The sequence below is a fragment of the Onychomys torridus genome, chromosome 2 (assembly GCF_903995425.1).
Source record: "Onychomys torridus chromosome 2, mOncTor1.1, whole genome shotgun sequence".
Lineage (NCBI taxonomy): Eukaryota > Metazoa > Chordata > Mammalia > Rodentia > Cricetidae > Onychomys > Onychomys torridus.
This window is the reverse complement of record NC_050444.1, coordinates 143,248,407-143,268,661: the sequence shown is the minus strand read 5'-3', so window position 1 is coordinate 143,268,661 and position 20,255 is coordinate 143,248,407. Positions and strand designations below refer to the sequence as shown.

Sequence of the window (20,255 nt, the reverse complement as noted above, 5' to 3'; positions counted from 1 at the left end):
GGACAGGCACAAAAAAAAAAGAAGAAAAGAGAACAGAATGGGCAAGCAGCTGGAGGTCTTGGTAGATAATAGGAAGGATATGAAAAAGGAAGTTCTGTTGTAGAGGAGGATGATACAACTTAGAGAACAAGGTGCACATTGAAGAACCTGTGGTAGGAGCCTGTGTTCCTTGTAGTTAAAACAATATTCTCATTTATGTGTGTCTGTGTGAGTTTATGTGCACCACCTGTGCAGGAGTTCACAGAACTCCAGAGAGTGTCAGATCCTTAAGAAGGTTCTCAACCTTCCCAATGCTGTAACCCTTTTATACAGTTCCTCTTGTTGTGGTGACCCCAACCATAAAATTATTATTGTTATTATTATTATTATTTTGGCGGGGGGGTTTCAAGACAGGGTTTCTCTGTGTAGTTTTGCACCTTTCCTGGAACTCGCTTTGTAGACCAGGCCGGCCTCAAACTCACAGAGATCTGGCTGGCTCTGCCTCCCGAGTGCTGGGATAAAAGGTGTGTGCCACCACCGCCCAGCTCATAAAATTATTTTTATTGCCACTTCATAACTGCAATGTTGCTACTGTTATGAATCACAGTGTAAACAACTTGATATGTAGGAGATCTGATATTCAACACCTTGAAAAGGTTATTTGATTCCTCTTTGGGGCTACCACCCAGACCCACAGGTTGAGAACCACTGCCTTAGAACTGAAGTGGTGCTGTATGCCTTTAATCCCAGCACTCGGGAGGCAGAGGCCGGTGGATCTCTGAGTTTGAGGTCAGCCTAGTCTACAAATGGAGTTCCAGGACAGCCAAGGCTACACAGAGAAACCCTATCTTTTAGTTGTAGACAGTATCACTAAATTGCCCTGGCTGGCCCCAAACTCACTAGGTTGCTCAGACTGACCTTGAATTTGCTATCTTCCTTCTAAGGTGTGTGGCTCACTTAGTCAACTCTCCCCAACTCCATTTATTTACTTACTTATGTGTGGGTATATTTGTCTGTAGGAGTATACACACATATGTATGGTTGCATGGCGACCAAAAGAGGGTTTAAATGTCCTCCTCTATTGCTCTTTACCTGTTTGAAACAAGGTCTCTCCCTGAACCTGGGGCTTTAGTTTTGCTTGGTTATACTAGAAGCCAGAACCCCTTGCAGCTCTGTGGTCTCTGCATCACCCCTCCACAACCCCAGGGAGGATGCATGGGATGGCCTCTAGTTTGTTACATGGGCTCTGGGTCCAAACGCCAGTTCTTACACACCAAGCACTCTCCACTGCTGATCGTTTATTTTTAGTGTATGAGTGTTTTCCTGCATGTATATGTAAGTGCACTGTGTGCATGTCTGGTGCCCAGCAGAGGGTTCTGGGTGCTCTGGAATTAGAGTCTATAGACTGTTGATAACCAGTGAGTTTTTCAGGAATCAAATCCTGGTCTTCTGCAAGACAATCAAGCACTACTAAACACTGTGTCGGCCCTCCAGCTCCTTTAAGGGTTTTTTTTTTTTTTTTTGGTGGACCTGAGGACCGAACCCAGGGCCTTGCACTTGCTAGGCGAGCTCTACCACTGAGCTAAATCCCCAACCCCTCCTTTAAAGGTTTTGTTGTTGTTGTTGTTTTGAGACAGGATCTCACTATGTAGACTAGGCTGACCTTCAACTCACAGAGGTACATCTGCCTCTGTGCTGGGGTTAAAATTGTGCACCACTATATCCAGAGTCCTCAAAAATTCTTAATCTCTATCCAGAGCAACAGTTCTCAACCTGTGGATGGCAACCCCCTTCAAGGGTCAAATGACCCTTTCACAGGCATCCTCTAAGACCATCTGAAAACACATTTACATTATGATTCCTAACAGCAAAGTGACAATGCAGCAGAATGAAGCAGCAACAAAAATAATCTCATGGTTGGGGGTTTCCACAACATGTGGAACTGTATTCCAGGGTCACAGCATTTGGAAGGTTGAGAAGCACTGTTCTAGAGTAATCCTCTTTGTATGGAATTTTGTAGAGACCCGATCTATATGCTGCCTCCTCAGAGATTTCCTATGTGTTTACTGGGACGTAATCAGGGCTTTGGTTTCCAGACATCTTTGACCCAAACTTTACTGAACCTCAGTTTCCTACGTCAACTACAAGTTTAGATGCTTTTTGTTTGTTTGTTTTTTGAGACAGGGTTTCCCTGTGTAGCTTTGCGCCTTTCCTGGAACTCCCTTGGTAGCCCAGGCTGGCCTCGAACTCTGAGATCCGCCTGGCTCTGCCTCTGAGTGCTGAGGATTAAAGGCATGTGCCACCACCGCCCGGCCTAGATGTTTCTACTTTGAGCTTTCATCATTCTGGGGAAGTGTTCTACCGTTGAGCCTATATTATATAGTATTGCCTCCCAAAGTTAAATCTGAACAGAGAGAACACTACTCTGAATCTGTTTGACAGAGCTAGTACAGGAAAAATTGCCAACATCTAAGAACCAACATCTAAAACAATATCCAATTGGTACATTTGCAACATGCTCTACTCATAGTCTGAGGCTAGCCTCTGAAACTGCAGCATTTAGCCGGCAGTAATTTCAACACTCCATGGCAAATGCTGTAACAGAAGTCTAGCCAGACCTAGGGAACTAGGGCACACTGCAAGTTCTCAGAGTGTGCTAAGTGTTAAAATGGTTTGTCTCCAGTCCCAGCACTCCGGGTCCTAGAGGCAGGCAGATCTTGGTGAGTTTGAGGACAGCCTGATCTACATAGAGTTCCAGGCTAGGTAGCACTATAAAGCAAGACCTTATCAAGCAAAACAAAACAAAACAACCAAAAAAAAGAATTGAAGTCACAATAGTTTGTTGTTTTTTTGGTTTTTTGTTTTTTTTTTGAGACAGGGTTTCTCTGTGTAGCTTTGCGCCTTTCCTGGATCTCACTCTGTAGACCAGGCTGGCCTCGAACTCACAGAGATCCACCTGGCTCTGCCTCCCGAGTGCTGGGATTAAGGGCGTGGGCCACCACCGCCCTGCCACAATAGTTTTTGTTTCTGCAGGATCTGTGCCTAAACTGGCATTCCTAATCATAATGAAAAACAAAGACAAACTTTAGCCCATGTGTGAGCACATGAGATTTTGTAGACAGTGGGGCAGGGGTGCTGGGGTGGGGTCACCAATCTGTCTGAAGCCAAACTCCCTGTGTGAAAATCCCTTCCCGAGCTGGTGATGACAGGAGGTGGCCAGTAAACTGCCTCAGAGAAAGCCCAAGATGGGGGCTATTCCTTCTGGTGGTGAAGATGGGTGCTGGTAGGTGGATCTCTAAATTCGAGGCCAGCCTGGTCCACAGAGTGAGTTTCAGGACAGCCAGGGCTACATAGAGAAACCCTGTCTCAATGAGTGCCGGCGTTAAGGCTTTGAATCTGCTATCAGCACACAATATTGATGCAGACTTAAATTATTTAGCCTTTAGCTCGGCATGGTGGCCGAAGCCGAGCTAAACGATCTACATAGGGAGTTCCTGGCCAGCCAAGGCTACATATGAGATATTGTCTCAAACAAACAAATAATAATAAATAAGCAATTAAAAAAATCTAGCCCTTTTCATATTGTTCTATATTTCTCAGATCACCAAGTATTCTGTACTTTCTCCGAGTAATTAAGAGGACCAAGCTACTAGATATAAGAAAAGAACACAGTAAGCTTTTAAATTATTATAAATCCTCTTTTGGAATGGGGCGGGGGATGCTAGGCACGTAACAAATGACTGATTTAGGAGTAGAATAAAGGTCTCCTAATTCCCAGTTCAGCCTTCTGTCCCTCTTCGAGTCCTCAAAGGCCCTAGAAACAGTCATACACATACACAAAAGACTAATGGAGAAGTGTATGACAAAAAAAAAAAAATAGCTTAAGTGCCAATCACAGCTTCTGCACTAGAAAGGAGGCTGACGCGAATTTCTAGACCGTAACACATCATTTCGGACCTGCAGGGTATACAGCTCCTAAAACGAAAGCCTTCAGGATTGCACCACGGGAATTGTGCCCCGCCGCGATGCATGAAGGGACTCGTAGTTTTTTACCACGCCCTACTCCAAAGCCACTTTGGCCCCGTCTTTCCCAGCAAGCTCCGCGCCAGCGTCAGCTGTTGATTGGCTGCGGCAGGAGCGGGCGGTCCTGCTGGCAGCGGTTACCCGGGTTTCCGGTGCTCCGCCAGAGCCAGGGGGACGCCATCGGTGGTGAGGTACGTCTATTGGTGGGAGGTGGGACGAGCTCTTCAGAGGGTCTCTGGCCCAGGATGCGTTGGCCGTAGAGGAATAACTAATTCCGTCACGGGGTCTCTGTCGATGTCGCCGTGTTGCGCATGCGTGCCGTGGGGCTAGAGGGCGCGCGGCGTGTGGGTGGCTTCCGCTTGCGCGCGCGCCCGCGCGGGGGTCCCACGTGGGACCTGGGGAGGCGTGGGGTGGGGGGACGGACCGGTTGGGACTGGAGCATCCCGCCACGTCAGTCTGCGGCGCGGAGCCAATCCCGCGCTCCGGCTGCCGAGAGGGAGCCGTGCGGGGCTGCCGGGAAGTGGCCATCGGGGGAAGGAGGCCTCTCCCTGACTCCTCACCGGCAGCTCCCGGAAAACCTCGCGGGGACCCTGCCCAGGCCGGCCAGTTTGCTTGAAGCTTTGAGCGCCTGCTGCTGGGATTTCCGGTCTGGGTTGTGAACATTTTTGAAGTCTGGAGCGTTGCAGCGGTGTCCTCCTTAAAGGATCTTCCCGTTTCTGCCTTGCAGATCACAATGAAGAACCAAGACAAAAAGAATGGGCCTGCTAAACACGCCAACGCGAAGAGCAGCCCGGGGCAACGGGAAGCAGGACCGGAGGGAGCCCAGGGACGGCCCAGACAGACAGCTCCTGCGGCGGAAGCTGAAGGTTCCACAAGCCAGGCTCCTGGAAAGACCGAGGGTGTGTGCCTGCTCTGCTTTTCCAGTGGACAGAGGGAGGAGCTTCTGGGACTGGCCTCACTTCGGAGACCAGTGTTTACCCAGGAAGGAGGAACTGTAGAATGAAACAATACCCATCCTGTGTTAATTCCCGTGTTTCCCGGGGAGGTGATGAAGCTTGCCTCTCTTGGCCCTGGAATGGAACCTTGGGAGCATGCTCTGACTAGTTTAAACTAAGTGACATTCAAATGGGGCACCCCATAGGCAAAGTCATAGTCCCAGAAAACACCTGCCAGTGGAGAGTAATTAATTGTCCTGTATACTTGAGGCATTTCTGGATCGGAGGTGGCCGCACGCCTTTAATCCCAGCACTTGGGAGGCAGTGCCGGGTGGATCTCTGAGTTCGAGGCCAGCCTGTCTACAGAGCGATATCCAGGACAGGCACCAAAACTACACAGAGAAACCCTGTCTCGAAAAACGAAGGGGGAAAAAAGGCTTTTGAACAGGATTAGAGGTGGAGTTTTTTTTATTTGTTTCTTTTGTTTTTAAGATCTACTTATTTATTATGTATACAGTGTTCTGCCTGCATGTGTACTTGCATGACAGAAGAGGGCATCAGAGCTCATTACAGATGTTGGTTGTGAGCCCCTATGTGGTTGCTGGGAATTGAACTCAGGACCTCTGGAAGAGTAGCCAGTGCTCTTAACCTCTGAGCCATCTCTCCAGCCCCCTAGATGTGGAGTTTCTACTACATGCCAATCATCCCTGATTTTGATGCTTTACATAGTTGTCTTTTTTTTTTTTTAGGGGGCGGAGGCTGGTTTTGGTTGTTTTTTAAGACAGAATTTCTCTATGTAGCTCAGGAACTCTCTATAGACCACGAACTTACAGAGATCTACCTGCCCCTGCCTCCCAAGTGCTGGGATTAAAGGTGTGTGCCATTACTTCCCAGCCCTAATTGTCTGTTATGATCAGAAGAAGTATGTTTGGGGAGTAGTAAGAAACAATTGTATCACTTTATAAGTAAGTAAACTTAGGGTTTAAAAAAATTAAACTGAGGTTAGGCATAGTGGCCTATGTAGCAGGAATCTTAAATAGTCTTATTAATAAAATCAAACCCAAGGCCAGTTATTGGGGTGAATGCTGGAAGATTAGAGAAGCAGAACAAGCCAGAGCTTCCTTACCTGGTCTTGTTTCCTCAGACTACAAGCTTCTGTGTCCTCATCCCAATGGCTTTCAGCTGAACTGTGCTGCTCCAAAGCCTAAAAGCTTAACCATCCAAAATGCTAAACCAGCCAAATGCTTCTCATTTCTGGTCTTCACGCCTTATATGTATCTTTCTACTTTCTGCCAGCACTCCCTGGGATTAAAGGCTGGATTTCTGGGATTAAAGGGTGTGTCACCATGCCTGGCTGTTTCTAATGTGGCCTTGAACTCAAGAGATCCAGAGGTATTTCTGTCTCTGGAATGCTAGGATTAAAGGTGTGTGCTACCACTGCCTATCCTCATGTTTAATATTGTGACCGTCCTGTTCTCTGACCCCAGATAAGTTTATTTCGGGGAACACACAATATTTTTGGGGAACACAATACCACATTTCCCCTTTTTTGTCTAAAATTTAAAAAAGGTTTTAACTAATACAAGGAAAACTATCCAATAAGTATATACAATATATGCAGCCAAGAATTACATTAATGATGTCTAGTCCATTAACATTTTACAGATTCAGGTGGAAAACTCCATTGTTATATATAACAATGTCCAGTCCAGTACTAAGACAAAAAAAATTTCATTACTTATCCTATGTAAAATTTGGGAGGCAGAGGCAGGTAGATCTCTGTGACTTTGAGGTCACCCTGGTCTACATAGTTCCAGGATAGCTAAGGCTCTGTAGAGAGATCCTGTCTTAACCAAATAAATAAAACAACATTTCACCCAAACTAGTGCTTTTGTCTGGGCTTCAAGAGAAAGAAAATCCCCTGGCGTTGGTGACATGCTTTTAATCCCAGCTCTCGGGAAGCAGAGGCAGGCAGATCTCTATGAGTTTAAGGCCATACTGGACTAAGAGCAAGTTTCAGGACAGCCACAATGGCTCCACGGAGAAATCCTGTCTAAAATAGAAAGGAAAAGGAAATCCAAGCCAGTAGTGTGCCTGTCTTATTTTCAATCATTTCTTTCCTGCTGTAGGGGCTCAGGCAAAAGCAGCTAAGTCTGGCCCCCTCTGTGATGTCTCTGAGGAGCTCAGCCGGCAGTTGGAAGACATTCTGAGTACATACTGTGTGGACAACAATCAAGGAGGCCCAGGTGAGGAGGGAGCACAGGGTGAGCCTACTGAGCCGGACGATGCAGAAAAGTCCCGAACCTATGCGGCAAGGAATGGGGAGCCTGAACCGGGCATTCCAGTAGTCAACGGCGAGAAGGAGACCCCCAAAGGGGAGCCAGGCCCAGAAGAGAGCCGAGCAAGCGAGGAGGCTGGAGACCGAGACCGCCGGCCACAAGAGAAGAAGAAAGCCAAGGGTCTGGGTGAGAGGGGGAGCAGCTGCTGGTGAGGGGCGGGGTTAAGACCTGCCATTTCATGTCCTAGCCTGCTTGGTCAGAACTCAAGGAATCTGCTTCTCAAGACAGAAGGTCCCCCAGTTTAATCAAACCCAGGAATATAGGGTCATAGCATTGAGCTGTTCAGAGTACTTGCTTAGGCAAGGCCTCTTGGCCTTGGGAGGAAGTGGAGGCAGGAATCCAACCAGCTTTCTCATTTAGGCTATGGGAAACAGGAGGCCTCAGTTTATTCTGCCAGCCAGCACCACCTGCTGTTTGACTTTGGGCATGTTCATTTCTCCACTCCTGGGTCTCATTTCCCTATTTCTACAGCAATAAAATTGGGCTACACCAATGTTAAGATCTCAAATGTTGACGTTAACCAGGTAAGCCACAGACCTCTTGAGAATCGGAGAGAGGGCCTACTTTATCTGAAAAATTAACTCCTACCTGGTGAGTCTCCTGCTCTCAACTGGCTAGCTGGATAATTGGCAACTGAAATAATAGAATCCAAGTCAAAGCCATCCATGGGTTGGATTTGTTCTGAGTATTGCTGGTATACAGTCTCTGTGCCAATCTGCCACCACTCTCCACCCCCACCCCTCAGCTGACAGTTCAGGAACTTGGTCTGTGCTGAATATAATGGAAACCAAGGGTGGTAGTTACAAGGTTTCCTGAGATACAGGCAGTCAGTGGCAGCCAGGCATGGTAGCATACACTTTTAATTCTAGCACTTGAGAGGCAAGCATATTTCTTGAGTTCTGGGCCCACCAGCTATATAATGAGACCTTATCTCAAACAAATAAAAATAGGGAGGGCATTGGCAGTTCTTTGATGGCAGTGGGAGATGGATATGACTGTAGAATGTAGACTGAGTTGGATGTGGTATTGTATGCCTCTAGTGGGGACCAGGGGGAACAGGCAGGAAGAATGTGAGTTTAAAGCTAGCCTGGGCTACATAGCAAGACCCTCTGTCAAAGAAAAATGAAAATCTATGTTAGGTGACGCGATAACCATATCACAGTCCCTTTGTTACCTGTCCTAACTTCCAGAGAGACTTCTTGCCTTGTCACATTTGAAAGAGACTTTTTTGTTTTTGTTTTGTTTTGTTTGTCCAGGGCTGAGGACTAAACCCGGGGCCTTGCGCTTGCAGCAAGAGCTCTACCACTGAGCTAAATCCCCAACCCCATTGTTTTGTTTTTTACGTGGTGGGGGGTAGGTTTTGAGACAGGGTTTCTCTGTGTAGCCCTGGCTGTCCTGGGACTCATTCTGTAGACCAGGCTGGCCTTGAACTCAAAGATCCACCTGCCTCTGCTTCCTGAGTGCTGGGATTAAAGGCATGCACCACCATGCTCAGCCTGAGACATTTAATTTAAACGTAACTGTGCAGTTAGGGATGTTGGAAGGAGTTTGGCTAGTTCCTCAGGGGTCCTCAGACCTATTTTGTTTGTTTGTTTTAGATTTGAGTTCTGTCAAAAGGACCTTTTTTGGACTGAAACATGAATTTATAAGTAGGTTATCTTTGCTATTGATAATGTTTTGAAATAGATTTTCCTCTCACTAGCAGTGCTTACCAAGGAGATGGATCTGTTCATTTAATGAGCCTTAGTGACACTACTTATGCTGCAGTGGTAATGTGCAATGAAGCTGCAGGATTGAAGTGATCTCAGTTCTTCATGAAGCACCAGTCTAAGAGGGAAAACTGCCTCAGCACTCAGCCTGGGCCTAGAGGGGACCCCGAGAAGGGGTGCATGCCTTTATCCCCTGTGCTTTACAGGGAAGGAGATCACATTGCTGATGCAGACACTGAACACGCTCAGCACCCCAGAGGAGAAGTTGGCTGCTCTATGCAAGAAGTATGCTGAACTGGTCAGTGCTTCCCCTTCTCCTTTCTCTGGTGTCTCCCTGCCTCTTCGAAGTTAGCAGGCTACCTGGGGTAGGGGTGGGGTACAGGAACAGGTATCTGGCTTAATTCCTTTTAACCCTTTTTGAATTCTCATACCCCTATCTGTTAAATGAGAAGTTAGTTTCCACTCAGCCACTTAAGGGCTGACAGTAAGAGAAAAACTTTAAGTAAATTTCTCAAAAGAATGATTCCCAAGTGGTCGAATCCTAGTTTTAATCCCAGATACTGAATAGTCATATCTTTATGTGTTTCTACATGCATTTCCCTGAAATGTTCAACTGTCATCTGTGCAGTGGGACTTACCCTTTTACCACCTTAGTTCTTAGTTCTGAGCAAAGGGAAAGGTAGCTCTAAGCTTGCTCCAATTCAGGCTCACTTTTTTTTTTTTTTTTAACTTTTAAATTTATTTATTTATTTATTTATTTTGATTTTTTCGAGACAGGGTTTCTCTGTGTAGCTTTGGGCCTTTTCCTGGAACTCACGAGCCCAGGCTGGCCTCGAACTCAAAGAAATCCGCCTGCCTCTGCCTTCCAAATGCTGGAATTAAAGTTGTGTGCCACCCACCACCGCCCTTTTTTTTTTTTTTTTTTTTTAAAGATTTATTTATTATGTATACAGTGTTCTGTTTACATGTATCCATGCAGGCCAGAAGAGGGAGCCAGATCTCACTACAGATGGTTGTGAGCCACCATATGGGTGCTGGGAATTGAACTCAGGACCTCTAGAAGAACAGCCAGTGTTCTTAACCTCTGAGCCATCTCTTCAGCCCTCAGGTTCACTTCTTGAGATAAGAACTCTTAGTCTCTGTGTTGGATCATGAGAAGTACCAAGTATGAGCAAGGCCAGGTGGTGCATATCTTAATTACTGGAGGCAGAAGGATCAAGAATTCAGTGCCAACCTGGGCTATGGGACTTTGTCTTTTTTGTTTTTATTTGTTTTTGTTTTTCGAGACAGGGTTTCTCTGTGTAGTTTTGGTGCCTGCCCTGGATCTTGCTCTGTAGACCATGCTGGCCTCGAACTCATAGAGATCCGCCTGGCTCTGCCTCATGAGTGTTGCAATTAAAGGCCTGCACCACCGCCTGGAAGGACTTTGTCTTAAAAAAAAAAAAAAAAAAAAAAAAAGCCAAATGTCTGGCCATCTTTCCCATTGTGAAAATGTGGAGAGAGAGAGAGAGAGAGAGAGAGAGAGAGAGTGTGTGTGTGTGTGTGTGTGCGCGTGCGTGCGTGCGTGCGTGCGTGCGTGCGTGTGTGTGTGTGTGTGTGTGTGTAGCAAGAGAGGTATAGAGAACGGGTTAGAGGGGTGATTCAGTGCTTAAGAACACTGGCTGCTCTTCCAGAAGACCTGGGTTTGATTCCTAGCAACCACTTGTCAGCTTACAACCATCTGTAACTCTAGATCCAGATGATCTGATGCTCTCTTCTGCATTTTTAGGGTACCAGGCACACAAGTCTTGCAAAGACATAGATGCATGGGAAACACCTATACACATTAAGTAAAACTATAAGAGATACAGAGCTTGGTATAGTGGTATACTCCTTTAATCCCAGCTCTCAGGAGGGAGAGGCAGGCAGATTTCTTGAGTTCAAGGCCAGCCTGGTCTAGTGATTTCCAGGACAGCCAGGGTTATATAGAGAGACCCTGTCTCCAAAAACCAAAAGGAAAAAAAAAGACAGAAAAGTTGAAACCAATTTTGGAAGGATTTAGCTAGGGAAATATTGATGGTGCAAGGGAGAAGTAATTGAGCTACTGTGACATCACTGGGTTTTGTGATTATTCATTATTATTTCCCTAAGATAGGTCTTCAGGTTAGTCTGAGAAGTTGCTGGGCGGAGCAGAACTTGGACTGTTTTGGTCTGTGAGCGTGCTCTTCTCTGACCTGTTATGACTGGGGTGGAAGGGGTGGGTAGCCATTAGCTTAGGAATCTCTAAAGCCATGGATGGTCGCCGCTCCAGACACTTCCCACCCTCCTGTTCTCAGTTGGAGGAGCACCGAAACTCGCAGAAGCAGATGAAGCTCCTGCAGAAGAAGCAGAGCCAGCTCGTCCAGGAGAAGGACCATCTCCGTGGTGAGCACAGCAAGGCTGTCCTGGCCCGAAGCAAGCTTGAGAGCCTGTGCCGGGAGCTGCAGCGGCACAACCGGTCCCTCAAGGTAGGCCAGCCAGGCTTTGCTGGACTTGGGGCTTTCTCCTTAGAGAGCAGTGAGGCTCTGCTATGCAGTGAGTTCTAGGCCAGCTTGGAAGACTTCATTTCAAACAAACAAAAAGGCTTGGTACAGTATAACTCCATCCAGTTCCACCAGAGGACAACTGTGACCATCTGTGTGTGTCAGTATGACTGAGTGACGAGCCAAGAGCAGCAGATAGAGCAGCGAAAATCTTTCTCAGATAGCAGTCCCCTGCTGCACTAGTTGGCTTTCCCTCTGTAAATACTGAGCTGATCAGCTCTTCAAAATATACCACGAAAGGTGGTCTTGACTCACACTTTTGGAAGCTCTAGTCCATGAATTGGTGGACCCAGCTGCTTTCATATCTGGTGGGGAAGACAACCATAATGTGACAGGAATGGAAGGTACAGCAGGTCAAGAATGTGACTGCTCCTGAGGCTGCCTGCAGAAAGCCTGAAGCCACTGCAGAACTGTAGGGGTGGCAGCCAAGGCGCACGCCTTCAATCCCAGCACTCAGGAGGCAGAGCCAGGCAGATCTCTGTGAGTTCGAGGCCAGCCTGGTCTACAGAGTGAGTTCCAGGACAGCCAAGGCTACACAGCGAAATCCTGTTCAAAAAACAAACAAAGCAAGCCAGGCGGTGGTGGCACATGCCTGTAATCCCAGCACTCGGGAGGCAGAGGCAGGCCGATCTTTGTGAGTTTGAGGCCAGCCTGGTCTACAGAGCTAGTCCAGGAAAGGCTCCAAAGCTACAGAGAAACCCTGTCTCGAGAAACCAAAACAAACAAACAAAGCAAAACCGTGAAGGTTCCATTACCCAGTAGTATCACAATAGGTTCCAGAGTCCTCTACAAAATAAACCTCTGGGGAACCCAAGGATCAATCAGGAAAGTGCGAATTACAAGCATAAGAACCAGAATTTGGCTCCCTTTCACTCATGTACAGAGCTGGGAGCAGATACAGGAGGATCCTTGGCCCATGGTGAATCAGCAAATCCAGGTCTGATGAGAGATACAGTCTTTACAAAAAAGGTAGAGAGGGCTGAGAGGCAGCCTATGGTTAACAGCACTCACTAGTCTTCCAGAGGACCCCATTTCTGTCCCTACACCCACATTGGGCTGACTACAAACCCTCTCAAAGGTATCTAATATCCTCTCTGACCTCTGGGCACCTGCATATATGTACATTCACAGAGACACATAAATAAAATCACTCTTAAAAAAAAATAACAAGGATGGGCTGGACAGATGGTCCAGTGGTTAAAGTGCAGGTTGCTCTTAGAGGACCCACATTCAGTCACCACCACACATATAGCAGCTCACTGTCTATAACTCCAGTTCCAGGAGATCCAGTGCCTTCTTTAAATGTAAATAAGAGGGTTGGGGATTTAGCTCAGTGGCAGAGCACTTGCCTAGCAAACACAAGGCCCTGGGTTCAGTTCTCAGCTCCATAAGATAGATGATAGATAGATAGATAGATAGATAGATAGATAGATAGATAGATAGATAGATAGAGCGAGCTGCCAGTGGTGATGGCACATGCCTTTGATCCCAGCACTTGGGAGGCAGAGGCAGGAGGATTGCTGAGTTCGAGGCCTGGTCTACAGCTCAAGTTCCAGCAAAGCCAGGGCAAAGGGAGAAACCCTGTCTTGAAAAACCAAAAAGGAAAAATAAAGATATGGTAAGGTAAAGAAAAATTGATGGTGGCACTTGGCCTCTGGCCTCTAATCGAATGTGTGCATACACATGCATGGGGATATGTGCAGTGCTCTAACACCTTTCTCAGCACTTGTCCCAGAGGTTAGTCAGTGAGACTTTGTTGTGATAGGTGGTTAAGGCAGCTCACTGTGTATGACCTCAGAATGTGAGCTGATCATACATAATAATTTACTTTAACTTGGGACCAGCAAGAGTGCTTAACCAGTAAAGGTAATTACTGCCAAACCTGAGAACTGTGTTCGATCCCTGAGACCCACATAGTGAAAGGAGAGAACCCACTCGTGCAGGTATCCTCTGACCTCCACACGTGGACCATGGCATGCATGTACACACACAAGCAATAATGTAATTTTTTAAAGATTGCTTTAAGATGACAGATTGGTTAAAAGAAAAAAAGAACAAAGACCTGACTTTATTTTTCAGTAATGTTTTGGTTGCATGTATGTCTCTGTAAGAGTGTTCAGGTCCTGGGACTGGAGAGATGGCTCAGTGGTTAAGAGCAGTGGCTGCTTTTCCGGGGGTTCTGAGTTCAATTCCCAGCAACTACCTACATGGTGGTTCACAACCATCTATAATGAGATCTGGTGCCCTCTTCTGGCCTGCAAGGATACATGCAGGCAGAAGAACACTGTATACATAATAAATACATAAATCTTTAAAAAAAAAAAAAAGTGTCAGTTCCCTTGCATGCTGAGAATTGAACCCGGGTCCTCTGGAAGAGCAGCCAGTGCTCTTACCCATTTAGCCATCTCTCCAGGCCTAGACAGAATGTTAAATGTGGTAGCCAGGTAGTGGTGAATGCCTTTAATCCCAGCACTCAGGAGTAAGGCAGGTGGATCTTGGCCAGCCTTGTCCACAAAGTGAGTCCCATGACAGCCAGAACTGTAACACAGAAAAACTCTGTCTCCAAAAAAAAAAAAAAAAAAAAAAAAAAAGGATTAAAAGTGACAGTTGCCCACTCTTTTCAGTACCCAAATGCCTCATGTTTCCTGCCTTACAGTTTTTGTAGGACTATTTTGCTTCTTTATTTTTATTTTTTTGACACAGGGTTTCTCTCTAGGGTCTTGCTTGGCCTGGAACTTGCTATGTAGACCAAACTGTCCTGGAACTCACAGAGATCCTTCTGCAACCTGAGTGCTGGGATTAAAGGGGTGCACCACTACACCTGGCTAATTTGCTCTTTGTTGTTGTTGTTGTTGTTGTTTGTTTGTTTTGAGGCAGTTTCTCTTTGGCTGCCCTTAAACTAGCTCTGTAGACCTGCCTGGCCTCACAGAGATCCACCTGCCTCTGCCTCCTGAGTGCTGGGATTACAGGTGTGCACCCTTATGCCCAGCAGATTTTATCATCTTATTTCCTGTGGGGAACAGGAGGGAAACAAGCAGGGAATCTTAGTCTAGAATCTGGGAACATGAATCCAGAAGAGCCAAGCTGCTTCAGAATGTCACTCACCATCATGTATGTTGCGTGTTCTGGGCCGAGGCTCAGTTGATTTCACCTGACTTTCAGAGACTCCCATTAAGAGACCCCATTGTTAGACATCCTGCATCCTAGGGGCTTGCATGGTGGACATCCATTGTGGGCCGATAGCTCTGTTGGCAAAGACTGTGGACTAGTTAGGGGAGCTTTGTGCCCTGCTTAGAGCTATGGATGATGCTTCAGGGCTGGCTTCTCTCCAGGAAGAAGGTGTGCAGCGAGCCCGTGAGGAGGAGGAGAAGCGCAAAGAGGTGACCTCCCACTTCCAGGTGACTCTGAGTGACATCCAGCTGCAGATGGAGCAGCACAATGAGCGGAACTCCAAGCTGCGCCAAGAGAATATGGAACTCGCCGAGAGGCTCAAGAAGTTGATTGAGCAGTATGAGCTTCGAGAAGAGGTGAGGTGATGGGGGTCAGCAGCCTGTGAGGCTGCGGTGAGTGCCGGGGACGGGGCAGCACGCCGTTGGCCCGCCTGTTCTTGCTTTTCCTTCAAAAGATGATGTTATTCTTAGCAAGGAACTGAAATGGAGAGAAGAGATTTGACCCATGGTGCCTTATTTCTGGTGCCTGATCCAGGGATCCGTAAAATACTCAGTTCTAGAGTAGAGGTGTGCACTGTCCTATCACACATCAGGTTAGGTTAGGAAGTGACCTCCCAAAGACAGTGGGCTCAGGATGACACCAGGTGAAGTACCTCATGTTCTAGTGTTGGGCCTTCCTTGCAAGGGAATCCTGACAAGCAGACCCCGTTAATACCTTTCCTACAGCATATCGACAAAGTCTTCAAACATAAAGACCTGCAGCAGCAGCTAGTGGACGCCAAGCTCCAACAGGCCCAGGAGATGCTGAAGGAGGCAGAGGAGCGCCACCAGCGAGAGAAGGAGTTTGTGAGGATCAGCCCTGGGCTGTGGTGGGGACCGCAGGGACGGGGTTCTGGCTTGGTTCAGAGTCTAGTTTATGTGGATGGGAGAGGTTTGCCTGCCCAGTCTAGTAACTGCCTGTCCAGACAGCAGTCTGAAAGCAGGTAGCCTCAGTGGGTCTAGTGCTTGTGGCTAAAGAAGGCCAAACATACCCAGGGGCCTCTGACAGGTTCTGGGTCCTGTCTTGGAAATAGCTCCTGAAGGAAGCAGTGGAGTCGCAGAGGACCTGCGAGCTGATGAAGCAGCAGGAGGCCCACTTGAAGCAGCAGGTGAGACGACCTGACCTCCAGTCACAGGGGCAAGACCCTCCTCTGAGGCTGGTTCTGCTGTGTTAGTCTCAACCAAGCCTTTTAGTGATTTTAATAAAATGTTGCCAGTTGGTGGTTGTACATGCCTTTAATCCTTCAGCTCAAGTGGCAGAGGCAGGTAAATCTCTGAGTTCAAGGCCAGCCTGGTCTACAGAGTGAGTTGTTTGTTTTAAGTTTTTTGGTTTTTCAAGACAGGATTTCTCTGTGTAGCTTTGAGACTTTCCTGGAACTCACTTGGTAGCCCAGGCTGGCTTCGAACTCACAGTGTACACCACCACCTCCCAGCTTTTTTTTAAGGATTTATTTATTTATTATGTGCACTGAAGAGGGTGTCAGATCTCATTACAGATGGTGGTGAGCCACCATGTGGGTGCTGGGAATTGAACTCGGGACCTCTGGAAGAGCAGTCAGTGCTCTTAACCTCTGAGCCATCTCTCCAGCCCATTGTTTTGTATTTTTAAGAGCTTGTTGTCAGAGTCTCCACATGCTGAAGTCATCTCTATGTTTACTTTCCGGTTTCTCATGTTGGAGCACATCCTTTCTGTGCATGGCTTTGGGTTTGTTTTACTAGTAAATGGTATCTCGGTAGAATGATTTTTGTCAAGGGGCCAAAGAGATATCTGAATTGAGTGTGTTGCCCAGAGGTACTTTCAGAGAAGCCCAGCCTCAACCTCTGTGCTTCTCTCTTACCAGCTCGCCCTCTATACAGAGAAGTTTGAGGAGTTCCAGAATACGCTTTCCAAAAGCAGCGAAGTGTTCACCACATTCAAACAGGAAATGGAAAAGGTAACCACATAGGATTCAGGCCTGGCCAAGAAGAGGCCCAAGCCACTTCATTCAGAACTACCTTTGGGCACCTCATAGGAACTGTTCATATATCAGAAAGAGGTGGTTACAAGTGTCACGGCCCCTTGTCTTCCCCAAGAAGACACAGTCTGTGCTCCTGTGTCTGTTATTACGTGGTTTGCTTTCTTTATTGATGCTAGAATTTAAAGTAGTAGAGAGTATGCATTCTATTTCTGGGCTTCAGTGGTAGCCTTTTCAAAAAAATTATTTATTTATTTAGTTTTTCGAGACAGGGTTTCCTTGTGTAGCTTTGGCACCTGTCCTGGAACTCGCTTTGTAGACCAGGCTGGCCTTGAACTCACAGAGTTCTGCCTGCCTCTGCCTCCTGAATGCTGGGATTAAAGGCGTGAGCCACCACCACCCAGCTTATTTATTTATTCTTTAGAGACATGGTCTCTCTACATAGCCCTGATTGCCCTGGAACTCTCTGTGTAGACCAGGCTAGTCTTGAACTCAGAGAGGTCCACGCTGCATGTTTTTAAACTACATTATCGGTGGTGAGTATGTGTGTGTATGTTGTATGCATACACTGTAGACTGCATATGGAGGTCCAAGGACAATTTGCAGAAGTTGATTCGGTGGGTTTTGGGCATGGAACTTAGATTATCAGGCTTGGCAGCAAGTTCTTCCTTTACTTCTTAAGCAGTCTTGTCGGCCCCTCAGTGATAGACTTGACTTGAGGCTCCCAGTTGGCACAGATGTGATGTTTCCTTCCTTGGAGGTACAGATGTCCAGACAGCCCAGTTGTCTGACCTTCTTTTTCCTTCCACCTGTCATGTAACAGATGACAAAGAAGATCAAGAAGCTGGAGAAAGAGACCACCATGTACCGGTCCCGGTGGGAGAGCAGCAATAAGGCCCTGCTGGAGATGGCTGAAGAGGTGAGTGGAGGTTGATGGCTGGGTGCAGTTATGGTCTGTCAATCCTCCACCATTTTCTCAGTCAGCAACACTGTACACATGAACTAAATGGGATCCGGTCATATTTATCCAAGTGCAGTGACCATGCCCTTAGCAGCAAGGCACCCAGGCTAGGTCCCAGGAATGACAGCTAAAGGATCAGCAAACAGTGGGTCCTAATGGTTGGTATCGTTCACATGGAGAGCATCCCAGAGAGTTGTGACTGCCATGCAATCTACAAGACAAACACTAACCTGGTGTAGCTGCTGCAAGCCAGGTTTGCCAGGTGGTCTGTTTTATTGGTTTATTTTATTTATTTGCAGAGGGTAGTTCTCCCATTTGTTTGATAGGTCTCCTCTTTGAACCTCCGTTTGAGAACTGAGGTTGATCAGTACTGTTGAACAGATGATGCCGTTTCAGGATGCAAGTGCTTTGCCTGGGTCATCTGGTAGATAACTAGAGGGATACATTGTCTGATAATAAAGCCATACTCTAAGCCAGGACTGTTTACTACAGGGGCCAGGCCTTGATTTTAAGTTGCCCAGACTTGAAGAAATGGCTGTCTCACTGAATGCTCCATTTCTCTTCCTAGAAAACTCTTCGGGACAAAGAGCTGGAAGGTCTGCAGGTGAAAATCCAACGGCTGGAGAAGCTGTGTCGAGCACTGCAGACAGAGCGCAATGACCTGAACAAGAGGGTACAGGACCTGACTGCTGGGGCCCACGGCTCCTTCACTGACATTGGCACTGAGCGGAGGCCAGAGGCTGCCGCTGCCTCCAAGGAACAAGGTGTTGAGAGTCCTGGGGCTCAACTACCCAGCTCCCCAAGGGCCACAGAAGTTCCTGGCTGCCCTGGAGCACCAAGCACAGAATTAGCGAGCCAAACAGGGCCGCGGCAGCCCACCTCTGCCACTGCCTAGAGATCATGGTGCTCGGGCGTGCTGGGAAGGGAGCAGCAGCCCGGTCAGGCCTGGTCCATACAAGGCTTCCACACTGAGCGACCCAGTGCTCACTGAGGCCAAGGTGTTCTGACTTGGAGGGCATTGGACACTTTGCGATTTTTAAATTGTGGGTTAGTCTTACATGGATTGGGCAGGTGTGCAACACATCATGCAGTTACATAATTAACACCTGTAGGTATACAGTGGGCTTTCATCAAGGGTAGGGTGTGCAGATGAAGTTGGTGACTCTAGAGTCTTAGGAGATTTCATCTGTATAGCTCCATCACAGTGAGCTAGCAGGTCAGATGATTTGAACATTTTCCTGCCTGATTTTGAGGCTCAGACCCATCAGCCCTTTTCAGAGCTTGTGATGAGTGAAAACACCCAGGCCTGGGCTCTTCTCTTTTGTAAGCAGAACTTGGGCAGTTTGGGCTCTTATTGCTTCTCTTGACCTGGGAATGGTGTTCCTGGGCAGAGCCTTTGTAGGAACAACTGGCCGATGAGCTTCCTCCTGCCCGAAACAAGGAAGCATGGGGGGCGGTGCCTGTGTGGGAAGGAGCCTTTTTCCAGCACCAGTTGCCCTGCCTTCTGGTAGTGCCAGGTCCAGGCCAATGTTGCTTCTCAGTTCTCAGTAGCCTTATCATTCACAGGTGCCTCTAGCCTGCACAAATGATTGAAAAAAGGTCACCCAAAGGATTCATTCTCCAGGTTTTTTTTTCTTATTGTTGTTTTGTTTTGCTTAAGAGTTCGTATTAAAGATCTTCAAAGGAAGGAAGGAAGAGGGATATATTAGCAGTGGTCCCAGGTGCCTGGCCTCCAGTGCCCCATTTGGTACAATCCTGTCAGGGTCCTTTGCCATGTTGGTGTCGAGATGCCCTGTTTGAGAAGATAAGATTATTAAGAGAAAGGATGATGGTTTTGCCATAAACTTGCCTAAGGGTTTCAGCCTGGGAGGCTACCACTAATTATCATCACCGTCCCCATGCAGCCATTGCTGCACCCCAGATCCAGATGCCCCTTGACTTATGGGCAGTTTTTTCTTTTTCTTTTTTGCTCCTACCCCATCGCCTTCAGCTCAGATGATAATTTTTGAGGACTGCTCTGGTGCCGTTTCCTAGCATCCTCTTGGCCAAAAACTGAGTCCTTAGGTTTCATGTCTTGCCGCCTGAGCCTCCAGGCGTCCAGCAGATCAAGAATGAATTGTTTGGTTTTTTGGGTTTTTGTTTTTGTTTTTTGAGACAGGGTTTCTCTGTAGCTTTGGAGCCTGTCCTGGATCTCGCTCTGTAGACCAGGCTGGAATCGAACTCACAGAGATCCACCTGCCTCTGCCTCCCGAGTGCTGGGATTAAAGGCGTGCGCCACCTCTGCCCGGCGCAAGAATGACTTGTAACGAGAGACTGATCCCAGGAACCAGAACAGCTGCAGGGAGTTGTTTGCCTTCCCTCCCCATCCTGCTCACATCTGTGATCACGTGTGGCAGCTCCGTGCTGAAGCTCTAGTTGCATACCTGCCAGGGTGTTAGCCAGTTTACACAGCAGCTCCCTGGAGCAACAGTGTCTTCGAAGCTGTCAGCTTCCATAAGCTAAGTGAACCGTATACCAAGATTGGGTGAAACTTTGCTTTTTTGTTTGTTTGTTTGTTTTGTTTTGTTTTTGTTTTTCGAGACAG

General features: G+C 47.4%; 1 protein-coding gene across 1 annotated transcript; it reads left to right on the top strand.

The window, feature by feature from the left end:
• Positions 1-4,084: 4,084 nt before the first annotated feature.
• On the top strand, positions 4,085-19,837 carry Txlna (taxilin alpha). The gene is made up of 11 exons (XM_036179690.1): positions 4,085-4,193; positions 4,730-4,901; positions 7,067-7,402; positions 9,192-9,283; positions 11,301-11,471; positions 14,879-15,073; positions 15,443-15,562; positions 15,790-15,864; positions 16,597-16,689; positions 17,534-17,629; positions 18,240-19,837. Exons 2-11 carry the CDS (start codon positions 4,736-4,738, stop codon positions 18,564-18,566), a joined length of 1,671 nt encoding a protein of 556 aa, XP_036035583.1. The 5' UTR covers positions 4,085-4,193; positions 4,730-4,735; the 3' UTR covers positions 18,567-19,837.
• Positions 19,838-20,255: the final 418 nt, after the last annotated feature.

Coding starts and splice junctions, on each gene's coding strand:
- Txlna (XM_036179690.1), top strand. CDS start 4,736: ATGAAGAACCAAGACAAAAAGAATGGGCCTGCTAAACACGCCAACGCG. Junction 15,563..15,789: donor ACCAGCGAGAGAAGGAGTTT/GTGAGGATCAGC, acceptor TCTTGGAAATAG/CTCCTGAAGGAAGCAGTGGA. Junction 16,690..17,533: donor TCAAACAGGAAATGGAAAAG/GTAACCACATAG, acceptor GTCATGTAACAG/ATGACAAAGAAGATCAAGAA.